General features: G+C 43.2%; 1 protein-coding gene across 1 annotated transcript; it reads left to right on the top strand.

Annotated features, from left to right (window-relative positions):
* Positions 1-772: 772 nt before the first annotated feature.
* On the top strand, positions 773-1,953 carry LOC110920443 (xyloglucan endotransglucosylase/hydrolase protein 15). The gene is made up of 3 exons (XM_022164666.2): positions 773-1,058; positions 1,159-1,352; positions 1,437-1,953. The coding sequence occupies exons 1-3, from the start codon at positions 786-788 to the stop codon at positions 1,831-1,833; spliced, it is 864 nt and encodes a 287-aa protein (XP_022020358.1). The 5' UTR covers positions 773-785; the 3' UTR covers positions 1,834-1,953.
* Positions 1,954-20,038: the final 18,085 nt, after the last annotated feature.

Raw genomic sequence — 20,038 nt, 5'->3', positions numbered from 1 at the left:
GCTTCCGCTAAACACTTAACTATGTTTTGGTTTTGAACACCTTTCATATTGTTTGGTTGAATTATATTTACTACTTACATTGTTCAATATGATTGGTGGCTTGATCCTGGTCAGTCACGCCTCCAAGCGGTGATACTCCGCGTGTGGATTTTGGGGGTGTGACACCCAGGTTCGACTCCCACTCTCCCCATTATTTTCTGCGGCATCCAGGTGAAGGACGAATATGGGTGGCGCCGGTTAGCCTAAATAAACTTAGAGTGACTAATATTGATGGTCTAAATAAATGTAATAAATAACTTAGTTTAGTGCTTGATAATTTGAAAATATTGTAATTATAGTTCTAGTTTCTATAATAGGTGTACATGATTAATTAATTCATATTTAAAATTATAACCTCAGAAAAAATAAGTAAAACCTTCCATTTGGAACACTAACCATTAATGTTATGACTGAAAATATTTTCAATGGAATAGTGGAAGGAAGTTTCACATAAATATGTGTGTGTCGAGAAACACAAGCAATAATTGTTCTCCATGAGTTGGCACGCGTAAATGGGTGTCTTTTAATCATTTTTCGGTGGAGTCACACCTATATATATATATATATATAAACCATCTTGTCTACCAACCAGGATGGTTCCTACGGCAAACTTGTGATCATGTAGCCACACCTATATATATATATATATATAAACCATCACTGAAATTAAACATAAACCCATCACATCTCTTCCTCTCTCTATCTTTCACACACATACATACACACTAGTTCGGTTGAGAAGAATAATGGGACATTCAAGCCATAATACTTGTGCAGTTGCTCTAGCAATTTCATGTCTGATTGTAGCTGCATCGGCAGGAAGTTTTTATGACGAAATGGACATCACTTTTGGAGGCGAACGTGCTAAAATTTCCAATGGCGGTCAGGATCTCTCCCTTTCACTCGATCAGTACTCCGGGTCGGGTTTCCAGTCCAAGCACGAGTACCTCTTTGGAAGGTTCGACATGCAACTCAAACTAGTACCTGGAAACTCTGCTGGTACAGTCACCACCTTCTATGTAAGTAGTCCATGCCCTCATGATTTCAAAATTTGTATCTTGACATTATATCATAGTTACCAAGTCCCTAACAAAAAGCATGACTGACTTTGTACACCAGTTATCGTCACAAGGCGCAGGGCATGATGAGATAGACTTTGAGTTCTTGGGCAACACCACAGGAAGCCCTTACACAATCCACACCAACGTATACTCGCAAGGGAAAGGAGATAAGGAACAACAGTTTCACCTATGGTTCGACCCAACTGCCGCCTTCCACACCTACACTATTGTATGGAACGCACAAAGAATCATGTAAGTCCATCTCACATTCGATCTATGCACACAAGTTACCCGTACTACTGACATGTACTGATCTTCAACTACATTTTACTACAGTTTCTTGATTGATAACATACCAGTGAGGGTGTTTAACAACCATGAGGCTGCTGGAGTTCCCTTTCCCAAGAGCCAACCGATGAGAGTGTACGCCAGCCTGTGGAATGCAGATGACTGGGCAACCCAGGGTGGGCGTGTGAAAACTGACTGGAAAAACGCACCTTTCACCGCTTACTACAGGAAATTCAATGCCAATGCCGATAAAGTTGGTCCTAACTCAAGGTCGACAAGCTCTGTAAATGACAACCAGGCATGGAGAACTCAAGGAGTCGATGCAGCTGGCCGAAACAGGATTAGGTGGGTGCAGAACAAGCACATGATCTACAACTACTGCAATGACCGCAGACGCTTTACTAACGGTCTTCCTGCTGAATGCACACGCTCCAGATTCCTCTAAGCCTAGTTGGGATTTTGGTTTGAATGCAATTCATCATCACCTTCTAGTAAATATTTCCAGTCTTGAAAATTCTTTATTCTTTCATATTGTACTTGATGCAAATTACCATGATAATAAATAAATGAACAACAAAATTATTTATTCTTTCATATTGATGCAAACGATGATAATAAATAAATGAACAACCGTAACAACTACACTTATAGTTTACAAGTTCCACCTGTCTTATTTTTTCCCACATAAGAAGTTGGACATAATCTACCCTTGTTACCTGCTCCTAGTTTTGCTAAACCTAAACCCTTAAACTCTAGAAGACTAACACATAAAGAGATTGAAGATAAAAGAACCAAGGGTGAATGTTTTGGGTATAGTGAAAAAATATGTGCCAGGACATGTGTGGAAAAATAAGCAGTTGTTCTCCATTGAGTTAGTGGAGGTTAAAGAAGAAGATCAAGTTGATCTTACTGAGATTATGTTGCAAGACATTCAACAACCCAAGATATCCCTGAATGCAATTATGTATAGTTATTATATCAATAACCGAATTAACCAAATTAATTAAATATGAAATTGGTTATTAATTTTTTTAAATATGCTTACATATTACTTAAAAGCTTCACCAAATCCAAAATATATTGTTTTACTTAAAATATTAGAAAACGAAGGAAAATGATGATAATTGGTTTTTTGAGTGATTTCAAAATATTTTCAAATATTTAATTTGGTTGGTGATAATAATGGCAAAAATACAATTTGTTAAATCATAAATGTGACATCTCACGAAAACTCTCACCACTATAGGGTCTCACCCATAGTCACCTAATTCGCGGTTCGCTCCGGTACGGGTACGCGGTTCGGGTTCGCAATTCACTAGATGGGACGAATTCGGTACGTAGGGGGGTAGGTTCATTTCGGTACGATCCGGTACGGTGTACCATTGAGTCCGGTTCGGGGTAAACAAATTAAAACAAAAATTACTAAATTCATAAATCCAAATAACCAAAATCCAGTATTTGGTAATAGAAAACATAAAAAAAAAGTTCTAATATTCTAAACAGTTAACCAAATTATACACCTATGTTTTATGCTGAATCAAATTATACAACTAAAACCAAATTGCTTATCTTTTATGCTAAATCAAAATAGTTAACCAAATTGCTGCTTTATACTTTCATGTACTACAGAGGACAACCAAAAGTCCAAAACAGTTAACCAAATTATTAAGAGCATAATAACCTCCTGAGATACACAAACATGCAAACAACATAAATAACCAAATTTATGCATGATTTTGAAAACGAATTGCTGTGAATTGATTTTGGAAACTGAGTATTATGGAAACAAATTGTTGTGAATTGATTTTGGAAACTAAGTATTATGGAAACGAATTGACTGGTTGCCTGGTTTATACGTATTCTCTGTTTTCCCGCCGCTGTCACCCTCCTCTCCAGCGCCATGTGTAACAACCCGACTTTTCGGGTCATTACTCATTGTGTTCATTTCATTCGTTAAACGCTTGTACTCCCGAGATTCCGATTATCGTTATGGGTTAACTATTTTAAAACTATGTTTTCAAACGCATATTACAACGCTTATTCAAAACGAAGTTATTGTGACACTCGGGGTTTTTCCGAACGAACACCTTGTAATATTTTGTGTATATAAATATTATTAAATGAAAACGTGACCTTTGTGCATGATAGGTGATGAATGTATGTATTATATATATATATGAACGAGAGCCGAAACCACGACCCGAGACCATGACTCGCAACCGGGCGGTTGCGAGTGGGCCACTCGGTCTCGAGTGGGCCGTTGAGCCGAAACCGGCTTGGGCCGAAACCCCAAGCCCAACCCGAAACATCCCCTTGTATATATCCCACCTTTCCCCACTTCTTCCATTTTTTACACACACAAACACTCCTCAAACTCTCTCAACTAGAAACCCTCAACAACACACCCCAATCTCTTCCTATTTTCGGTTCAAGCAAAGATCCCGGACAAGAAACTCGGTCAAGACTATCACTCGGACATTCCATCTTCTCGGTTCTCTTTTCTTTGTTTTCGGCCCCTCCTTTCATAACCGGTTAGTGCTATCTTTTGTGTTATCTTTTGTGTATAAGATTTATGTGGGTTAAATGAACTAGAAATGTTTGGTTAGTAGTTTTTTTGGTATGACTTTTAGGTTGATTTGTAAAAGTTTGACACTATGTGGTTACATGTTTAGAAATGGTAGTGTAGGAATGTTCATGCCAACCAAAACTATGTTCAAGATTATAAAGTGAATGCTTCATTGTTCTTGCAAAAATGATGTTGTTAAATATGAGATTTCGGATATATAATGCATGATTTCTTATTTTGCATCATGATCTTGTTGTAAATATGTAAATTTTGGTTCATAAATGTGTGATTTGTTATGGTGAAAACCCTAGAAAAATATGAAGATAGGATGAACTTGTTTGAATATGACTTGAAGATGTAAAAATGGCAAAGTTTGATCTATCTTTACTAGTATTCAGCTTTGGCAAAGTGTTAGTGAAACCTTATTGGTAGTTTCCTAAAATGGGCCTGAATTCTTGGTACAAAAGGGACTGATGCACCTGCATCATCACGTGTACATGAAAGTGACAGGTTACGACTCGCAACGACAGCCTTCCGACTCGAAACCGCACCGTTGCGACTCGCAACCAAAGCATGACAAGTCGAAACCTCGAGATTGCGACTCGAGACCACGCCGATTGCGACTCGCAACCAAAACGTGATGACTCGAGACCACGGTTACGACTCGCAACCAAAGCATGGCAAGCCGAAACCACCTGGTTGCGACTCGAGACCAGCTGGTTGCGAGTGGGCTGTCCATTTTGGTTATTGGGCCATTCTGTGTTAACTTGGGCTATCTGTTAAGTGAACTAAGTGTTGCTGTGTTGCTGTTGACTGTTTACCTGTATGTATGTTACGTGCCTTGTATGTGTTTTTCGTAAATGCTTGTACACCGAACCTGACCTATGCCGGTAACCATGTTAGGACGTGGTGACCAACGTGATTGACAAGTAACCTAAACCTACCGAGCAACCCAAGGTGAGTTCACAACTTAAAAGCATGCGTCCCGGTGGTTTGGGACACGAGACTAACAACCCTATCCCCTGGTAAAAGGGGATACCATTTACATACCTTCCCTAGTTATTGGGAACAAAACTTACTTTTCCTTCCCGGGTATTGGGAAACCTTTTGGTTAATTACTGTTTATACGGATTGCAACTAACGGCACTAAACGAAACTCTATCACTCAAGTCCCTACTACAAATACCGATTAGTCGCCGGGTTAGGCGAACGGGTTATTAGTTGATAGCGCTATTTAGGTGTTTACCAGCCTCACACCGTGCCCTGGTTTGGGACGGTCGTGAACTAATGTACTCAGAAATTCGTCAATGATGATAGAACATTGACATCGGGGCATCCTGCGGATACGCAACGGTTACCTAGTGTTCGGTATTGGAAAATCAGTTTAGTCGCTAACTTTTGGGGTAGCTCCCCAGGGCATGTATAAACGGATAAATTAACCGGTGAAACAATGTTTTTGGTAATTAAAACTGGACAACTAGTGGACTCACTCAGCATTATTGTTGACCCCTTACTGCATGCTTTGCAGGTAACCCGTGACGATGGAGCTTGCTGCTTGGGAACGTGTAGTGTTTGTTCACCCTTGTGTTGGGTGTTACCTTAATTTGAAATATGAACTTTGTTTTACTTATGCTTCCGCTACTTATTAACTGTTTGAACTTAAAACCTTAAACTCTGAACTTGATATTTGCTATGCTTATGAATAGTAAGTATTACTTTTAATATCAACTCAAGTATTCGGTATAATTGATGGCTGGATCCTGGTCAGTCACGCCCCCGAAGCGGGTGTTATCCGCGGGTGGATTTTGGGGGTGTGACAGATTGGTATCAGAGCCATTGGTTATAGTGAACTTGGTTTTAAAAAGGGGATTATCTTTTTGGAGAAAACCAGACTATAACCCGTGACTCGTAACGACACTACACTCCAAGTGCAAGGCTCGACACATTTGACCTCATAGCTCGGACCAGTGTTTACTTGTTTGCTTACTTTATGTTTCCTGATTTGCTATACGTACTAGTATGCTTAAACTAGATAGATACACCTCTCTCTTCTATCTCATTCTCGCTACACTACGACATCACACTCATACTGTGTTTTCTGGTTATGAAGACAATGAGTGGACGCGGAAGAGGAAACATTAACATGACGCAGGCTCAGTTCACTAACCTGCTCAACACAGTGGCTGCGGCTTTTGCAGCTCACCCTTTAGGTCAGCATGCACCTGCGCAACCACCAGTGTGTACTTTCAAAACTTTCATGGATTGCAAGCCTCTCCCTTTCAACGGCACTGAGGGTGCCATAGGTCTTCTGCATTGGATTGAGAAAATTGAAGCTGTCTTTGCTGTTTGCGAGTGTCCCCCTGCAAATTGGGTGAAATTTGCTACTGCTACGCTTGAAGGAAGCGCGCTTTCTTGGTGGAAGGCGCAGATTCAGATGTTTGGGTTGGAAACTGCTAATGCTACTGCGTGGGAGGATTTCAAGGATATGATTAAGGATGAATACTGTCACCGGGATGACATTCACAAGCTTGAGAACGAGTACTATGAGCTCAAGATGGTTGGGTCAGAGATTGAAACCTACACCAAGTTGTCCAATGACTATGCTGCTCTCTGCCCGAACATGTCACGACCAATGTACCGAAGGATCGAACTGTACATCAAGGGTTTGGCTCCTGAAATTCGAAGCCATGTCACTTCAGCCAACCACACTACCATTCAGCCGATTGTTCGACTTGCTCACAAACTTACTGATCAGGCTGTAGAAGAGGGCAGGTTGCCCAAAAGGATCAGTGCTACTGTCGGAACTTCTAGTGACAGCAAGCGTAAGTGGGAAGGAAGTCAAAGCAAGGATGCTAACCCCACTCAGGCCCCAGCACAGCAAAGGAAAACCGAAAACAACAAGGGCGCTCAACAACAGGGTGGCTATCGTGGAAACCACCCCAAGTGCAACAAGTGCAATCGACATCACAGCGGGCAGTGTGTGAAGGGCCAGTGTCAGCGATGTAACAAAATGGGGCATGAGGCCAAGGATTGTAGAAGTCAGTTCCCAGCCAGACAGAATCAGCAACAACCCCAACAGCAACAGCAGCAGGGAAACAACAGGGCATGTTTTAAGTGTGGAGCTGAGGGGCACTTTAAGAAGGATTGCCCTGAACTGAATCAGAACCGCAACAATAATCAGGGAGCTGGGAACAACAATCAGAACAACAATGCTGGGAATGGTGCTAGAGGAAGGGCATTCGTGATTGGAGCTGGTGAAGCAAGGAATGACCCCAATGTCGTGGCGGGTAAGTTCCTACTCAATGATCGTTACGTTTCTGTGTTATTTGATTCCGGTGCCGATGCTAGTTATGTATCCCTACGTATTAGTAAGAAGCTTAAGCGTCCGCTTTCATTACTAAGTTCTCCTCATATCGTCGAGTTAGCTAATGGTAGAAACATCGAGGCCTCACACGTTGTCAAGGGCTGCAAACTAGAGTTGTCTGGTCAGACATTTAGTATCGACCTTTTCCCTGTTACTCTCGGAAGCTTCGACGTCGTTATTGGTATGGATTGGTTATCCAAGCATCGTGCTGAGATCCTCTGTCAAGAGAAAGCAGTTCGTATTCCTCGCCGTTCTGACAAACCCCTCATTGTACAAGGTGGCAAAAGTGGAGAAATCTCCGGCGTTATCTCGTTCTTGAAAGCCCAGAAGTGTTACGAAAAGGGCACACCGCTATCTTAGCACTTGTTACCAACACGCAGGAAAAGGAAAAGAGGATTGAGGACTTTCCAGTAGTGCGTGACTACCCCGAGGTATTCCCTGAGGAATTACCTGGACTCCCTCCCCATCGTCAGGTCGAATTCCAAATCGAGCTAGCTCCCGGAGCAGCGCCTATAGCTCGTGCACCTTACCGTTTAGCCCCCGCAGAATTGAAGGAACTCTCTACTCAACTACAAGAACTATTGGATAAAGGATTTATCCGTCCTAGTTCATCACCCTGGGGAGCACCGGTACTCTTTGTTAAGAAGAAGGATGGCACGTTCCGAATGTGCATAGACTATCGTGAGTTGAACAAGGTTACCATCAAGAATCGTTACCCTCTCCCGCGAATCGACGATTTGTTTGATCAACTGCAAGGATCGAGCTACTACTCTAAGATTGACCTGCGATCAGGCTACCATCAGTTAAGGGTCCGTAATGAAGACATCTCCAAAACTGCATTCAGAACTCGTTATGGTCATTATGAATTCCTCGTTATGCCCTTTGGAATGACCAACGCCCCTGCAGTGTTCATGGATCTTATGAACCGAGTATGCAAACCCTACCTCGACAAATTTGTGATCGTGTTTATAGACGACATCTTGATCTACTCGAAAAGTCAGGAAGAGCATGAACAGCATCTACGCCTTATCCTCGAACTCCTCCGCAATGAGCAACTGTATGCCAAGTTCTCGAAATGCGACTTCTGGCTTCGAGAAGTTCATTTCCTTGGGCACGTGGTTAACAAGGATGGAATCCACGTCGACCCAGCTAAGATCGACTCTATAAAGAATTGGCCTACCCCTAAGACTCCGACTGAAGTTCGCCAATTCTTGGGATTGGCAGGTTACTACCGCAGATTCATTCAGGGATTCTCAAAGATCGCTCAACCCCTCACTACACTCACTCAGAAAGGCGTCACCTACAAGTGGAATGAAGCACAGGAATCTGCTTTTCAGAGGCTTAAGGATAACCTCTGCAGTGCTCCTATTCTCTCGTTACCTGAGGGAACGGACGACTTCGTAGTTTATTGCGATGCATCTATTCATGGGCTCGGTTGCGTGTTGATGCAACGCGAGAAAGTTATTGCCTATGCATCTCGACAACTCAAGACACATGAAAGGAACTACACAACACACGACTTGGAATTGGGAGCAGTGATATTTGCGCTTAAGATATGGAGACATTACCTGTACGGTACCAAGTGCACCATTTACACCGATCACAGGAGTCTCGAGCATATCTTTAAGCAAAAGGAGTTAAACATGCGGCAACGCCGATGGGTCGAACTTCTGAATGATTATGAATGCGCCATCAAGTACCATCCGGGCAAGGCCAATGTTGTGGCAGACGCCCTCAGCCGAAAAGACACTGTACCAAAGCGCGTGCGAGCGCTACAACTTACCATCCAGTCTAGTCTCCCTACCCAGATTCGAAATGCTCAGGTTGAAGCTCTGAAACCGGAAAATATCAGGGCTGAGTCCCTGCGAGGATCGAGGCAGCAACTAGAACAGAAAGAAGACGGCGCCTATTATGTGGCAGGGCGCATTTGGGTCCCACTTTACGGAGATCTACGAGAGCTTGTGATGGACGAAGCCCATAAGTCCCGTTATTCAGTACATCCTGGTTCAGATAAGATGTATCACGACTTAAAAACCACTTACTGGTGGCCTGGCATGAAAGCCCACATAGCAGCCTATGTTGGCAAATGTTTGACCTGCGCAAGAGTCAAGATCGAGTATCAGAAACCAGCAGGCTTACTCCAGCAACCAGAAATCCCGAAATGGAAATGGGAACAGATTTCCATGGATTTTGTTACAGGGCTACCTAGATCCCAACGCGGGAATGATACTATTTGGGTGATAGTAGATCGATTGACTAAGTCTGCACACTTTCTGGCCATTAAGGAAACAGACAAGTTTTCTACCTTGGCAGAAATCTATTTAAAGGAAGTAGTCTCCAGGCACGGGGTGCCAATTTCTATTATTTCCGACCGAGACGCTCGTTTTACTTCCGAGTTGTGGCAAGCTATGCACAAATGTTTTGGCTCACGTTTGGACATGAGCACCGCTTATCACCCGCAAACGGATGGGCAGTCTGAACGCACCATCCAAACCCTGGAAGACATGCTTAGAGCATGCGTGATCGATTTTGGCAAGAACTGGGAGAAGCATTTGCCGCTGGTAGAATTCTCCTACAACAACAGCTACCACACTAGTATTCAGGCGGCACCTTTTGAGGCATTGTACGGTCGTAAATGCCGATCACCTCTCTGCTGGGCGGAAGTAGGTGACAGTCAACTCACAGGCCCAGAACTAGTGGTAGATACAACGGAAAAGATTTCCCAGATCAGGCAACGCATGGCGGCAGCTCGTGACCGTCAGAAAAGCTACGCTGACAAGCGTAAGAGACCATTAGAATTCCAGGTCGGGGACCGGGTTCTACTTAAAGTCTCACCCTGGAAGGGTGTGGTTCGTTTTGGTAAACGAGGCAAGCTGAATCCACGGTATGTTGGACCGTTCGAAATTACCGAGAAAATCGGTAAGGTTGCTTATAGATTGAACCTGCCTGCAGAGCTGAGTGCAGTGCACAATGTTTTTCACGTGTCTAACCTGAAGAAGTGTTTGTCGGATGAAACACTTGTGATTCCTTTTAAGGAACTGACGATTGATGAACAGCTACACTTTACTGAGGAACCGATTGAGATCACGGATCGAGAAATCAAAACCCTCAAACGTAGCCAGATACCCCTCGTGCGAGTTCGTTGGAACTCACGGCGCGGCCCAGAGTTTACCTGGGAGCGGGAGGACCAGATGAAGTCCAAGTATCCCCAGTTATTCCCAAACGAAAACCCCAGCACTGAAGCTACAACCGAATTTCGGGACGAAATTCCAAACTAACGGGGGGATGATGTGACACCCCGTTAAAACACACTAGCTTGGCAGTGGCTGCTTCAACTTTCGGGACGAAAGTTCTTAAAACTTGGGGATAATGTGACACTCGGGGTTTTTCCGAACGAACACCTTGTAATATTTTGTGTATATAAATATTATTAAATGAAAACGTGACCTTTGTGCATGATAGGTGATGAATGTATGTATTATATATATATATGAACGAGAGCCGAAACCACGACCCGAGACCATGACTCGCAACCGGGCGGTTGCGAGTGGGCCACTCGGTCTCGAGTGGGCCGTTGAGCCGAAACCGGCTTGGGCCGAAACCCCAAGCCCAACCCGAAACATCCCCTTGTATATATCCCACCTTTCCCCACTTCTTCCATTTTTTACACACACAAACACTCCTCAAACTCTCTCAACTAGAAACCCTCAACAACACACCCCAATCTCTTCCTATTTTCGGTTCAAGCAAAGATCCCGGACAAGAAACTCGGTCAAGACTATCACTCGGACATTCCATCTTCTCGGTTCTCTTTTCTTTGTTTTCGGCCCCTCCTTTCATAACCGGTTAGTGCTATCTTTTGTGTTATCTTTTGTGTATAAGATTTATGTGGGTTAAATGAACTAGAAATGTTTGGTTAGTAGTTTTTTTGGTATGACTTTTAGGTTGATTTGTAAAAGTTTGACACTATGTGGTTACATGTTTAGAAATGGTAGTGTAGGAATGTTCATGCCAACCAAAACTATGTTCAAGATTATAAAGTGAATGCTTCATTGTTCTTGCAAAAATGATGTTGTTAAATATGAGATTTCGGATATATAATGCATGATTTCTTATTTTGCATCATGATCTTGTTGTAAATATGTAAATTTTGGTTCATAAATGTGTGATTTGTTATGGTGAAAACCCTAGAAAAATATGAAGATAGGATGAACTTGTTTGAATATGACTTGAAGATGTAAAAATGGCAAAGTTTGATCTATCTTTACTAGTATTCAGCTTTGGCAAAGTGTTAGTGAAACCTTATTGGTAGTTTCCTAAAATGGGCCTGAATTCTTGGTACAAAAGGGACTGATGCACCTGCATCATCACGTGTACATGAAAGTGACAGGTTACGACTCGCAACGACAGCCTTCCGACTCGAAACCGCACCGTTGCGACTCGCAACCAAAGCATGACAAGTCGAAACCTCGAGATTGCGACTCGAGACCACGCCGATTGCGACTCGCAACCAAAACGTGATGACTCGAGACCACGGTTACGACTCGCAACCAAAGCATGGCAAGCCGAAACCACCTGGTTGCGACTCGAGACCAGCTGGTTGCGAGTGGGCTGTCCATTTTGGTTATTGGGCCATTCTGTGTTAACTTGGGCTATCTGTTAAGTGAACTAAGTGTTGCTGTGTTGCTGTTGACTGTTTACCTGTATGTATGTTACGTGCCTTGTATGTGTTTTTCGTAAATGCTTGTACACCGAACCTGACCTATGCCGGTAACCATGTTAGGACGTGGTGACCAACGTGATTGACAAGTAACCTAAACCTACCGAGCAACCCAAGGTGAGTTCACAACTTAAAAGCATGCGTCCCGGTGGTTTGGGACACGAGACTAACAACCCTATCCCCTGGTAAAAGGGGATACCATTTACATACCTTCCCTAGTTATTGGGAACAAAACTTACTTTTCCTTCCCGGGTATTGGGAAACCTTTTGGTTAATTACTGTTTATACGGATTGCAACTAACGGCACTAAACGAAACTCTATCACTCAAGTCCCTACTACAAATACCGATTAGTCGCCGGGTTAGGCGAACGGGTTATTAGTTGATAGCGCTATTTAGGTGTTTACCAGCCTCACACCGTGCCCTGGTTTGGGACGGTCGTGAACTAATGTACTCAGAAATTCGTCAATGATGATAGAACATTGACATCGGGGCATCCTGCGGATACGCAACGGTTACCTAGTGTTCGGTATTGGAAAATCAGTTTAGTCGCTAACTTTTGGGGTAGCTCCCCAGGGCATGTATAAACGGATAAATTAACCGGTGAAACAATGTTTTTGGTAATTAAAACTGGACAACTAGTGGACTCACTCAGCATTATTGTTGAGCCCTTACTGCATGCTTTGCAGGTAACCCGTGACGATGGAGCTTGCTGCTTGGGAACGTGTAGTGTTTGTTCACCCTTGTGTTGGGTGTTACCTTAATTTGAAATATGAACTTTGTTTTACTTATGCTTCCGCTACTTATTAACTGTTTGAACTTAAAACCTTAAACTCTGAACTTGATATTTGCTATGCTTATGAATAGTAAGTATTACTTTTAATATCAACTCAAGTATTCGGTATAATTGATGGCTGGATCCTGGTCAGTCACGCCCCCGAAGCGGGTGTTATCCGCGGGTGGATTTTGGGGGTGTGACAGTTATCTCATTTTAACTCTATCACAACACAAACTCAACGCAATCGCAACGCAAACTCGAAACACAGAATTACTTTATGCTTTTACTTGTGTGATGTGTGTTACTTGTGTGATTGGTTGTTTATATGTTATGTGGTTATAAACGCAACGCTTATACGCTCAAACGCTTACTCGCAGCTCGATTAAACGCAACGCAACGCTTAACATACGAAACAAAGTTGGGAAACTAACAAAACGCAATTCGGCTGATCGAATAAGCAACCGATCGAATGGACTTCCGTCCGGATGACCATCCGACCGAATGGCCATTCGACTGGACAACCCATTCGACCGAACGCCACTCTCCACCGACTTAACTCGCCCTCTCACACTATAAATACTACCCTTACACCTCCCTTTCACTGATTTGACATCTCCATCCGACCACCCGCACTCAAGTCGCTCTTAGTCACCTTTATTCGCGATTCAAGGCATTTTGGGAATCTTTTCTCCTCAAATCTTGTACAATCATCATCACTAATCACTTCTACATCATCCTCTCCATCAAGACCACACACAAACACTTACTTTTTCTCTGACATCACTGATTTGGACCTCTTGAAGGTGGTTTCTACCTTGTTTTGCTCCGGCAAACGGTTAAGGGACATCATTTGATCGAGATTGGTTCTAGATCTAAGAGATTTCACACTTTTTAACTAAATCTCAACAAGATTTCAACACTTTTCATCTGATTTTAACTTTTCACACGAAAACCGATGGGTTCTGGGCTCATTCAGACTCTCTACTCATTCCTTAGTTGAGAGCCGGCTTGAAAACGGATTTCCACCAGAGAGATAACCGATTAACGGGTTGAACATGAAATTCTATCAGGATCACTGAGTCTGATCGAATGGGCTGAGACCATTCGATCCAATGAGCTGGACTTGGTGTGTTTTTCCATTGTTTGACACGTCGTCACGTCGTCTCCGTTAAACTCCAAACTTTCTACTTAGAAATTTTTACCAAATCTCAAATAACAGATCACTCACTCGAAAGGCCATCCGATCGGATGACCATCCGATCGAATGACCATTCGACCAAGTAACCTGTCTCTTATTTAAAATCGTTTCAACATTGGGAACCTTTTTGAACGATTTGATTAAATTTCAACCTTTAACAATTTTCCAAACAAAGCACACTCATTCGAATGGCCATCCGTTCGAATGGTGTTCCGCTCAAATGACCATCCGCTCGAATGGAGACTCATCCGTTCGGATCACCTTTCGAACACTCAATCATCCGACATACTATTTACGCACTGCTCAATGCTTACGCTACTGTTCTATGCTCAGGCTAACTCCAACGCACTCCCGTCAATCCAATCAAGCTGTGTTTACTTGTTAAACACATACTGTGAGTATACTCGAACCCATTTTCTTTTAACGCACTTTTGGGTGTTACATACGTTTTATATCAAAACACAACACACAACGCAAACACTTTACAACGCTAACTTCTCCCGCATGTTATACATGATCTATGAATGCTTGTTACTATGCTTATACAGTGTTACACTATACCGCCTCTAGCAACGATAGTACTATAGTTTGGACTCAGCACCTATCGTGGACAGGGGTTGCTAGGGATCACATCACTTTACTTCACGTGTTCGCTGAACTTGTGTCACGCATACTCTACAACGCAGTCTCATGGTTAAGTTGTAATCATTGGGTGATAGTTACTTGCTTTCGCTCGTTACGTGATACATGCTGGTTATGCGTAAAAACGCTTTCTCTACTATATACTATACAAACTTGTGTACTCACCTTTACATTTTATGTATTGACTTTATTTTAACGTATGTAACAGGTTGATGGACTTGTTTGCTGGAATCAAGATAGGCAGTCTAGAAACTCATCTAATAGAAATCTAGGTTGTCGGACTTGTTTTGTTCGAGAGAAACTCGTTATCTGTAATAATTACTTGTTGAATATTTGTTGATTGGTATGGGACAATTAACCTTTAAAAATATTGGTTACAAATAGTTGCTATGGATCTCTTGAGCAATCTGGTTCGGCTAGTGCCGTGCCCCGATCTTTCCGCCATCGGTTGGGGTGTGACAGATTGGTATCAGAGCCACAACTATAGGGAATTAGGTTGAGTCTTAGGATTGACCTAGTCTATAGTCTAAGTACCAACAGACCCGCTCTGTGCGAACCCAGTAGGGGATTCGTACGAACCTACTATTGATACTCTCGCTCGAACTCGCGAAAACTACATCTTTGTGTGAACACCTCATACTACAGTTTCGCACAAAGGAACCTTTCCTAAGGTTCAAAATTACTTTTGCCTTTCTTAAGGCTAACACAATACACACGTTTTCGAAAACACTCGCATAACACAGCCGAGTGATTGGATCGAGATTAGGCTTGAAAACCAAGAACTCTCGATAAGATCACTCACTCTACACGTATTTTTACTCTCAGCATGAGAAACTTCGTTGAGTTAGGAGTGACATCCGCATCTCAACGAAAATCTCTCTCTCTCTATTTGGTAAAGGAGTGTCTTGGGGCAAGTTGTTAAGTTAGGGGTGAAACCCGCACCTTAATGACACATTCCACTCATTACCTTGATTTTACAAAACTCTCACCAAAGTCTCGATTGATTGTTCTGATGACTCGAGTCACGTAGTAACTGGAAGGATGAGTGCCGATCGCGGTGTTTTGGCGAGAGCACAGTCTATTAGGCCAAAACGTGCACCCAAGGACGTTGAGAATAATCGAATCACTTTGGGTAGTCAATGCCCAACACCCAGGGCACACTCTGTTTTGATTCTAAGCCGCAATCGCTGATTTTACGCGTTATCGATTTTATGTGCCTACATGTTTATATGTTTCGATTTTGGAGACTATACGTTTTTCCTCTCACCGCTTTACAAAACGCGCACAACTCGCACATCTATCGAATCTCAAACGCTAACTAAACGCAGACAAAATAAGAACTCTCGTACGCTATGCTCGACGCTATACTACTCGCAACGTTACTCGATCCGTTACTCGCTATCGCTCGCAACTCTCGAACGCGCAACGCGGACTTGTAAGATGGGTGAATACGTGCAAAATATGTAGGTGAATACGTGCAAAATATAGGTGAATACGTGCAATATATGTGCCTACGTGGATTATGTGCTTACGTGCTTACGTGCCTCTGTGGTTTATGTGCCTACGTGACTACGTGCTTATGTGCCGACGTGTTCCTGTGCTTTAGCAATAATAATAATAATAAGTATGGTGGTTAAACGCTAAAACTTTCAAAACAAAACCCGATACAATCGAATCTCGTCTAAATCATATTAGGGGTGTGCAATAACCGAATCGTTAACCGAAACCGAACCAAAAATCGACAAAACCGAACCGAAATTAACCGAAACCGAATTAACCGAAAGTGGGTTAACGGATATTTTTTTTTACCATCGGTTAATCGAAATTAACCGAACCGAACCGAATCATTTATTTTTTTACACATTTCTCACTTTTATAACTCTATTTCATGTATTTCATTTTTTATACTTTCATTTCATGTAATAATACCTCTATTTCATTTATTTATGCCTTTATTTCATTTATTTATACCTTAATTTTATTTATTTATACCTCCATTTTATGTATTTAAACATCTATTCATGCATTTATACCTGCATTTCATTTATTTATACATCTATTTCATGTATATGTACATCTATTTCATGTATTTATACCTCCATTAGGTGTATTTCTAAGTAAAAAAATTATCCCTTGTTTGAATTGGTTATTAACCGAAAATTAACCGAACCGAACCGATGACTTCAATTACGGTTACGGATAATGCTAATATCCGAACCGAACCGAACCGTGCACACCCCTAAATCATATGACGATGTCTATTGCAGACAATGTCGTCATTTGGTTCGCATACTCAACGTGCTACTCGATGAAACCATGTTGACAAGCGCATCGCTTCACTGGTAGCCAAGGAAATGGCTAAAGTTATACCTCAGATTGTCAGTGAGATCAATGAGGTCAACAGCAAATCGTCTGTCGAGTCAAAGAGCGATACGCCCAAAGCTCCTTTCAGCTTTAAACAATTCAAGGCCTGCGGTCCTGCTAACTTCACTGGCAAAGATGGACCCAACGCTATGTTCCAATGGTTTGACTCAATGGAAGTCACCTTCAGGCAAAGCGGATGCTCAGAAAACCTGCGTATTGTTAATGCTACTGGAGTTTTTCAGTCCAGGGCTCTGTACTGGTGGACTACTGAGCGCAACAGGCGCGACAGTGATCCAGCTTATGGTCTTTCTTGGGAGGAACTCACGGAGCTCATGATGAAGGAGTTCTGCCCTCTGCATGAAGTTCAAAAGTTGGAGAATGAATTCAGGCATATCAAACAAGATGGAGGTGACAACGCTGGTCTCACCGCTCGCTTCAAGCAGCTCAGTATCACCTGTCCTAGTCAGGTGGCAACACCTGATATGACAATCAAGAAATACATCCGCGCTCTCCCCGACTGTGTAGCTGACTTTGTTCTAGCAGCTAAACCCGCTACTATTGAGGAAACTTACCAACTCACAGCGGAGATCAACGATAAGAGAGTCTTAGCTGGGTACTTTAAAACCTCAACCAAAAGCCTCAATCAAGCAACTGCTACTCCCGCAACCGAAACTGCAGCATCACAAGGTTCAATGTCTTCACGCCAGAATCGCAAGCGAAAGGGCAACAATAACAAGAACTACGCTACTACCGCCGCTCCTCTCAACGTTGTCCCCGTACAACCCAACAATCAGAACCGACAAGCTACTGTCACCAACGCACCGCCTGCTAAGCGTGCGTATACTGGTGTTCATCCTCTGTGCCCAACTTGCACCTACCATCACCCTGCAGGGGTGAATTGCCGTTTCTATGCCAACTGAAACATTTATGGCATTTCACTGCTCATTGCCATTCAGGCCCACGTCAACAAGCTGCTCGAGCTCCTGCATCACCAACTCAACCTCTTGCTATCCAGGGTAACCAAGCAGCTCCTGCGCCTGCTGTTAATGCGCGAGCTTGCTACTCTTGTGGTGACCCAAATCACTTTGCTAACGTCTGCCCGAATCGAGTTGTGAAACAAGAAGCACAACAACCACCGCAGCAACAACCACAACAGCAGCAACCTCAGCAGCAGCAACAACCACAGCAAGCAGCCCCCCAGAAGAACTTTCAACATCAATGTCCGCCAAGCTTAGACTGACAACAATGTTGCCAATGGTACGTTTCTCGTCAATGGCATTTATGCTTCGTGTTTATTTGATACTGGAGCCAATAACCATTTTGTGTCGTTTGAATTCGAAAAGCTCCTAAAACGTAAACGCGCTAACCTTCCAACGATGTTCGACGTAGAAATCGCCACCGGAAGAACCATCACCGTTAGTTCTGTACTCCATGATTGTACTCTCGAACTCAACAATCACGTTTTCCCGATCGATCTCATTCCTATGCAACTTGGTAGCTTCGATGTCATAGTAGGCATGGATTTTCTTCGTGAAAATCGTGCTGAAGTTGTTTGTTTCAAAAATATGATTCGTTTCTCTCTCCCTAATGGCGACCAATTATGTGTTTATGGCGAAGTATCCTCGAAAGAACTAAGGGTCTGTTTGGTATGGGGTAATGGAATGTTCGAAGGAATGGAATGGACGAGGTAATGGAATGGATGAGGGAATGCAATGGATCATTACCATTTCATGTCTTGTTTGGTTACCATGTGTGAATGGAATGAATTATTATTGTGTATTGTTCGGTAGGCAAGAAAAACGGAGTAATAAAATAAGCGGTGAATGGTGGTGGTGGTCGGTGGTGGTGGTCGGTGGTAGTAGTGATTGTGGGTGGTTATAGGTGGCGGTGGTGGGTGTCGGCGGCAACGATGGGTGGTGGTGGCGGCGGCGAGTAGCGGTGCGGCGGTGACGACGAGTGGTGGTGGCGACAAGGTGGTCGTTGGTAGTGGGTGGCAGCAAAAGTGGCGGTAGCGGCGGTTGGTGGTGGCGGTGGTGGTGGCGTCGACGATGGTGGTGGGCGGTGGCAAGTGGCGTTGGTGGTTGTTCGCAGCTGTGGGTGATAACGGTGGTGAGTGGGTGGCAGCGGCGAAGGTGGCTGTCGGGGTGAGGTGGTGGCGGGTGGCGGCGATGGCGTCGGTGGTGGGTGGTGGTGCTGGTGGGTTGTGGTATTGATGAATGGTGCAAGAGGGGATGGAATGGAAAAAAAAACATGGGGGTGGAAGGAATAGTTTTGAGGGAATGGAATGCCTTTTGGAATGAGTGATTCCATTCCATTGACCAACCAAACACCCTTTTCTTCATTCCCTCGTAATCATTCATTCCATTTCACCTCTCATTACTGTATACCAAACACTACCTAAAAGTTATGTCGTGCATTCAAACAAGCAAGTATCTCCGCAAGGAAAACATGGCTTTCTTAGCATACATCGTAGTAGCGGAGAAGGAAAAGAAGCTGATGGAAAAGGTACTTGTGGTTCGTGATTTTCCTAATGTCTTTCCTGACGATTTACCCGGTCTACCCCCCGACTCGTGATAGTGACTTTCGTATCGACCTCATTCCTAGAGCTAACCCTGTCGCTAAAGCTCCTTATCGCCTCAAACCGTCCGAAATGCGTGAACTTTCTAGTCAACTCCAGGAATTACTTGATAAAGGTTTCATACGCCCTAGCACATCTCAATGAGGCGCACCTGTCCTTTTCGTGAAAAAGAAGGATGGATCGTTCCGAATGTGCATCGACTATAGGGAACTCATCAAGCTTACTATCAAGAATCGCTATCCTCTACCCCGAATCGATGAGTTATTTGATCAACTGCAAGGCGCTACGTGTTTTTCTAAGATCGATCTACGTGCCGGTTACCATCAATTGCGAATTCAGGAACAAGATATCCTAAAACCACTTTTCGTACCTATTATGGCCATTAAGAATTCGTGGTCATGCCTTTTGGTCTAACAAACGCACCTGCGGTCTTCATGGATT

The sequence above is a fragment of the Helianthus annuus genome, chromosome 11 (genome assembly GCF_002127325.2).
Source record: "Helianthus annuus cultivar XRQ/B chromosome 11, HanXRQr2.0-SUNRISE, whole genome shotgun sequence".
Taxonomy (NCBI): Eukaryota; Viridiplantae; Streptophyta; class Magnoliopsida; order Asterales; family Asteraceae; genus Helianthus; species Helianthus annuus.
Note: the sequence above shows the minus strand (reverse complement) of the source record. Positions and strands in the feature narration are given on the sequence as shown.

What these genes read in the sequence shown, in the direction of transcription:
- LOC110920443 (XM_022164666.2), top strand. Translation starts at nt 786, where the DNA reads ATGGGACATTCAAGCCATAATACTTGTGCAGTTGCTCTAGCAATTTCA. An exon ending in GTACAGTCACCACCTTCTAT is followed by an intron (nt 1,059 to 1,158) that starts GTAAGTAGTCCA and finishes TTTGTACACCAG; the next exon opens with TTATCGTCACAAGGCGCAGG. An exon ending in TGGAACGCACAAAGAATCAT is followed by an intron (nt 1,353 to 1,436) that starts GTAAGTCCATCT and finishes ATTTTACTACAG; the next exon opens with TTTCTTGATTGATAACATAC.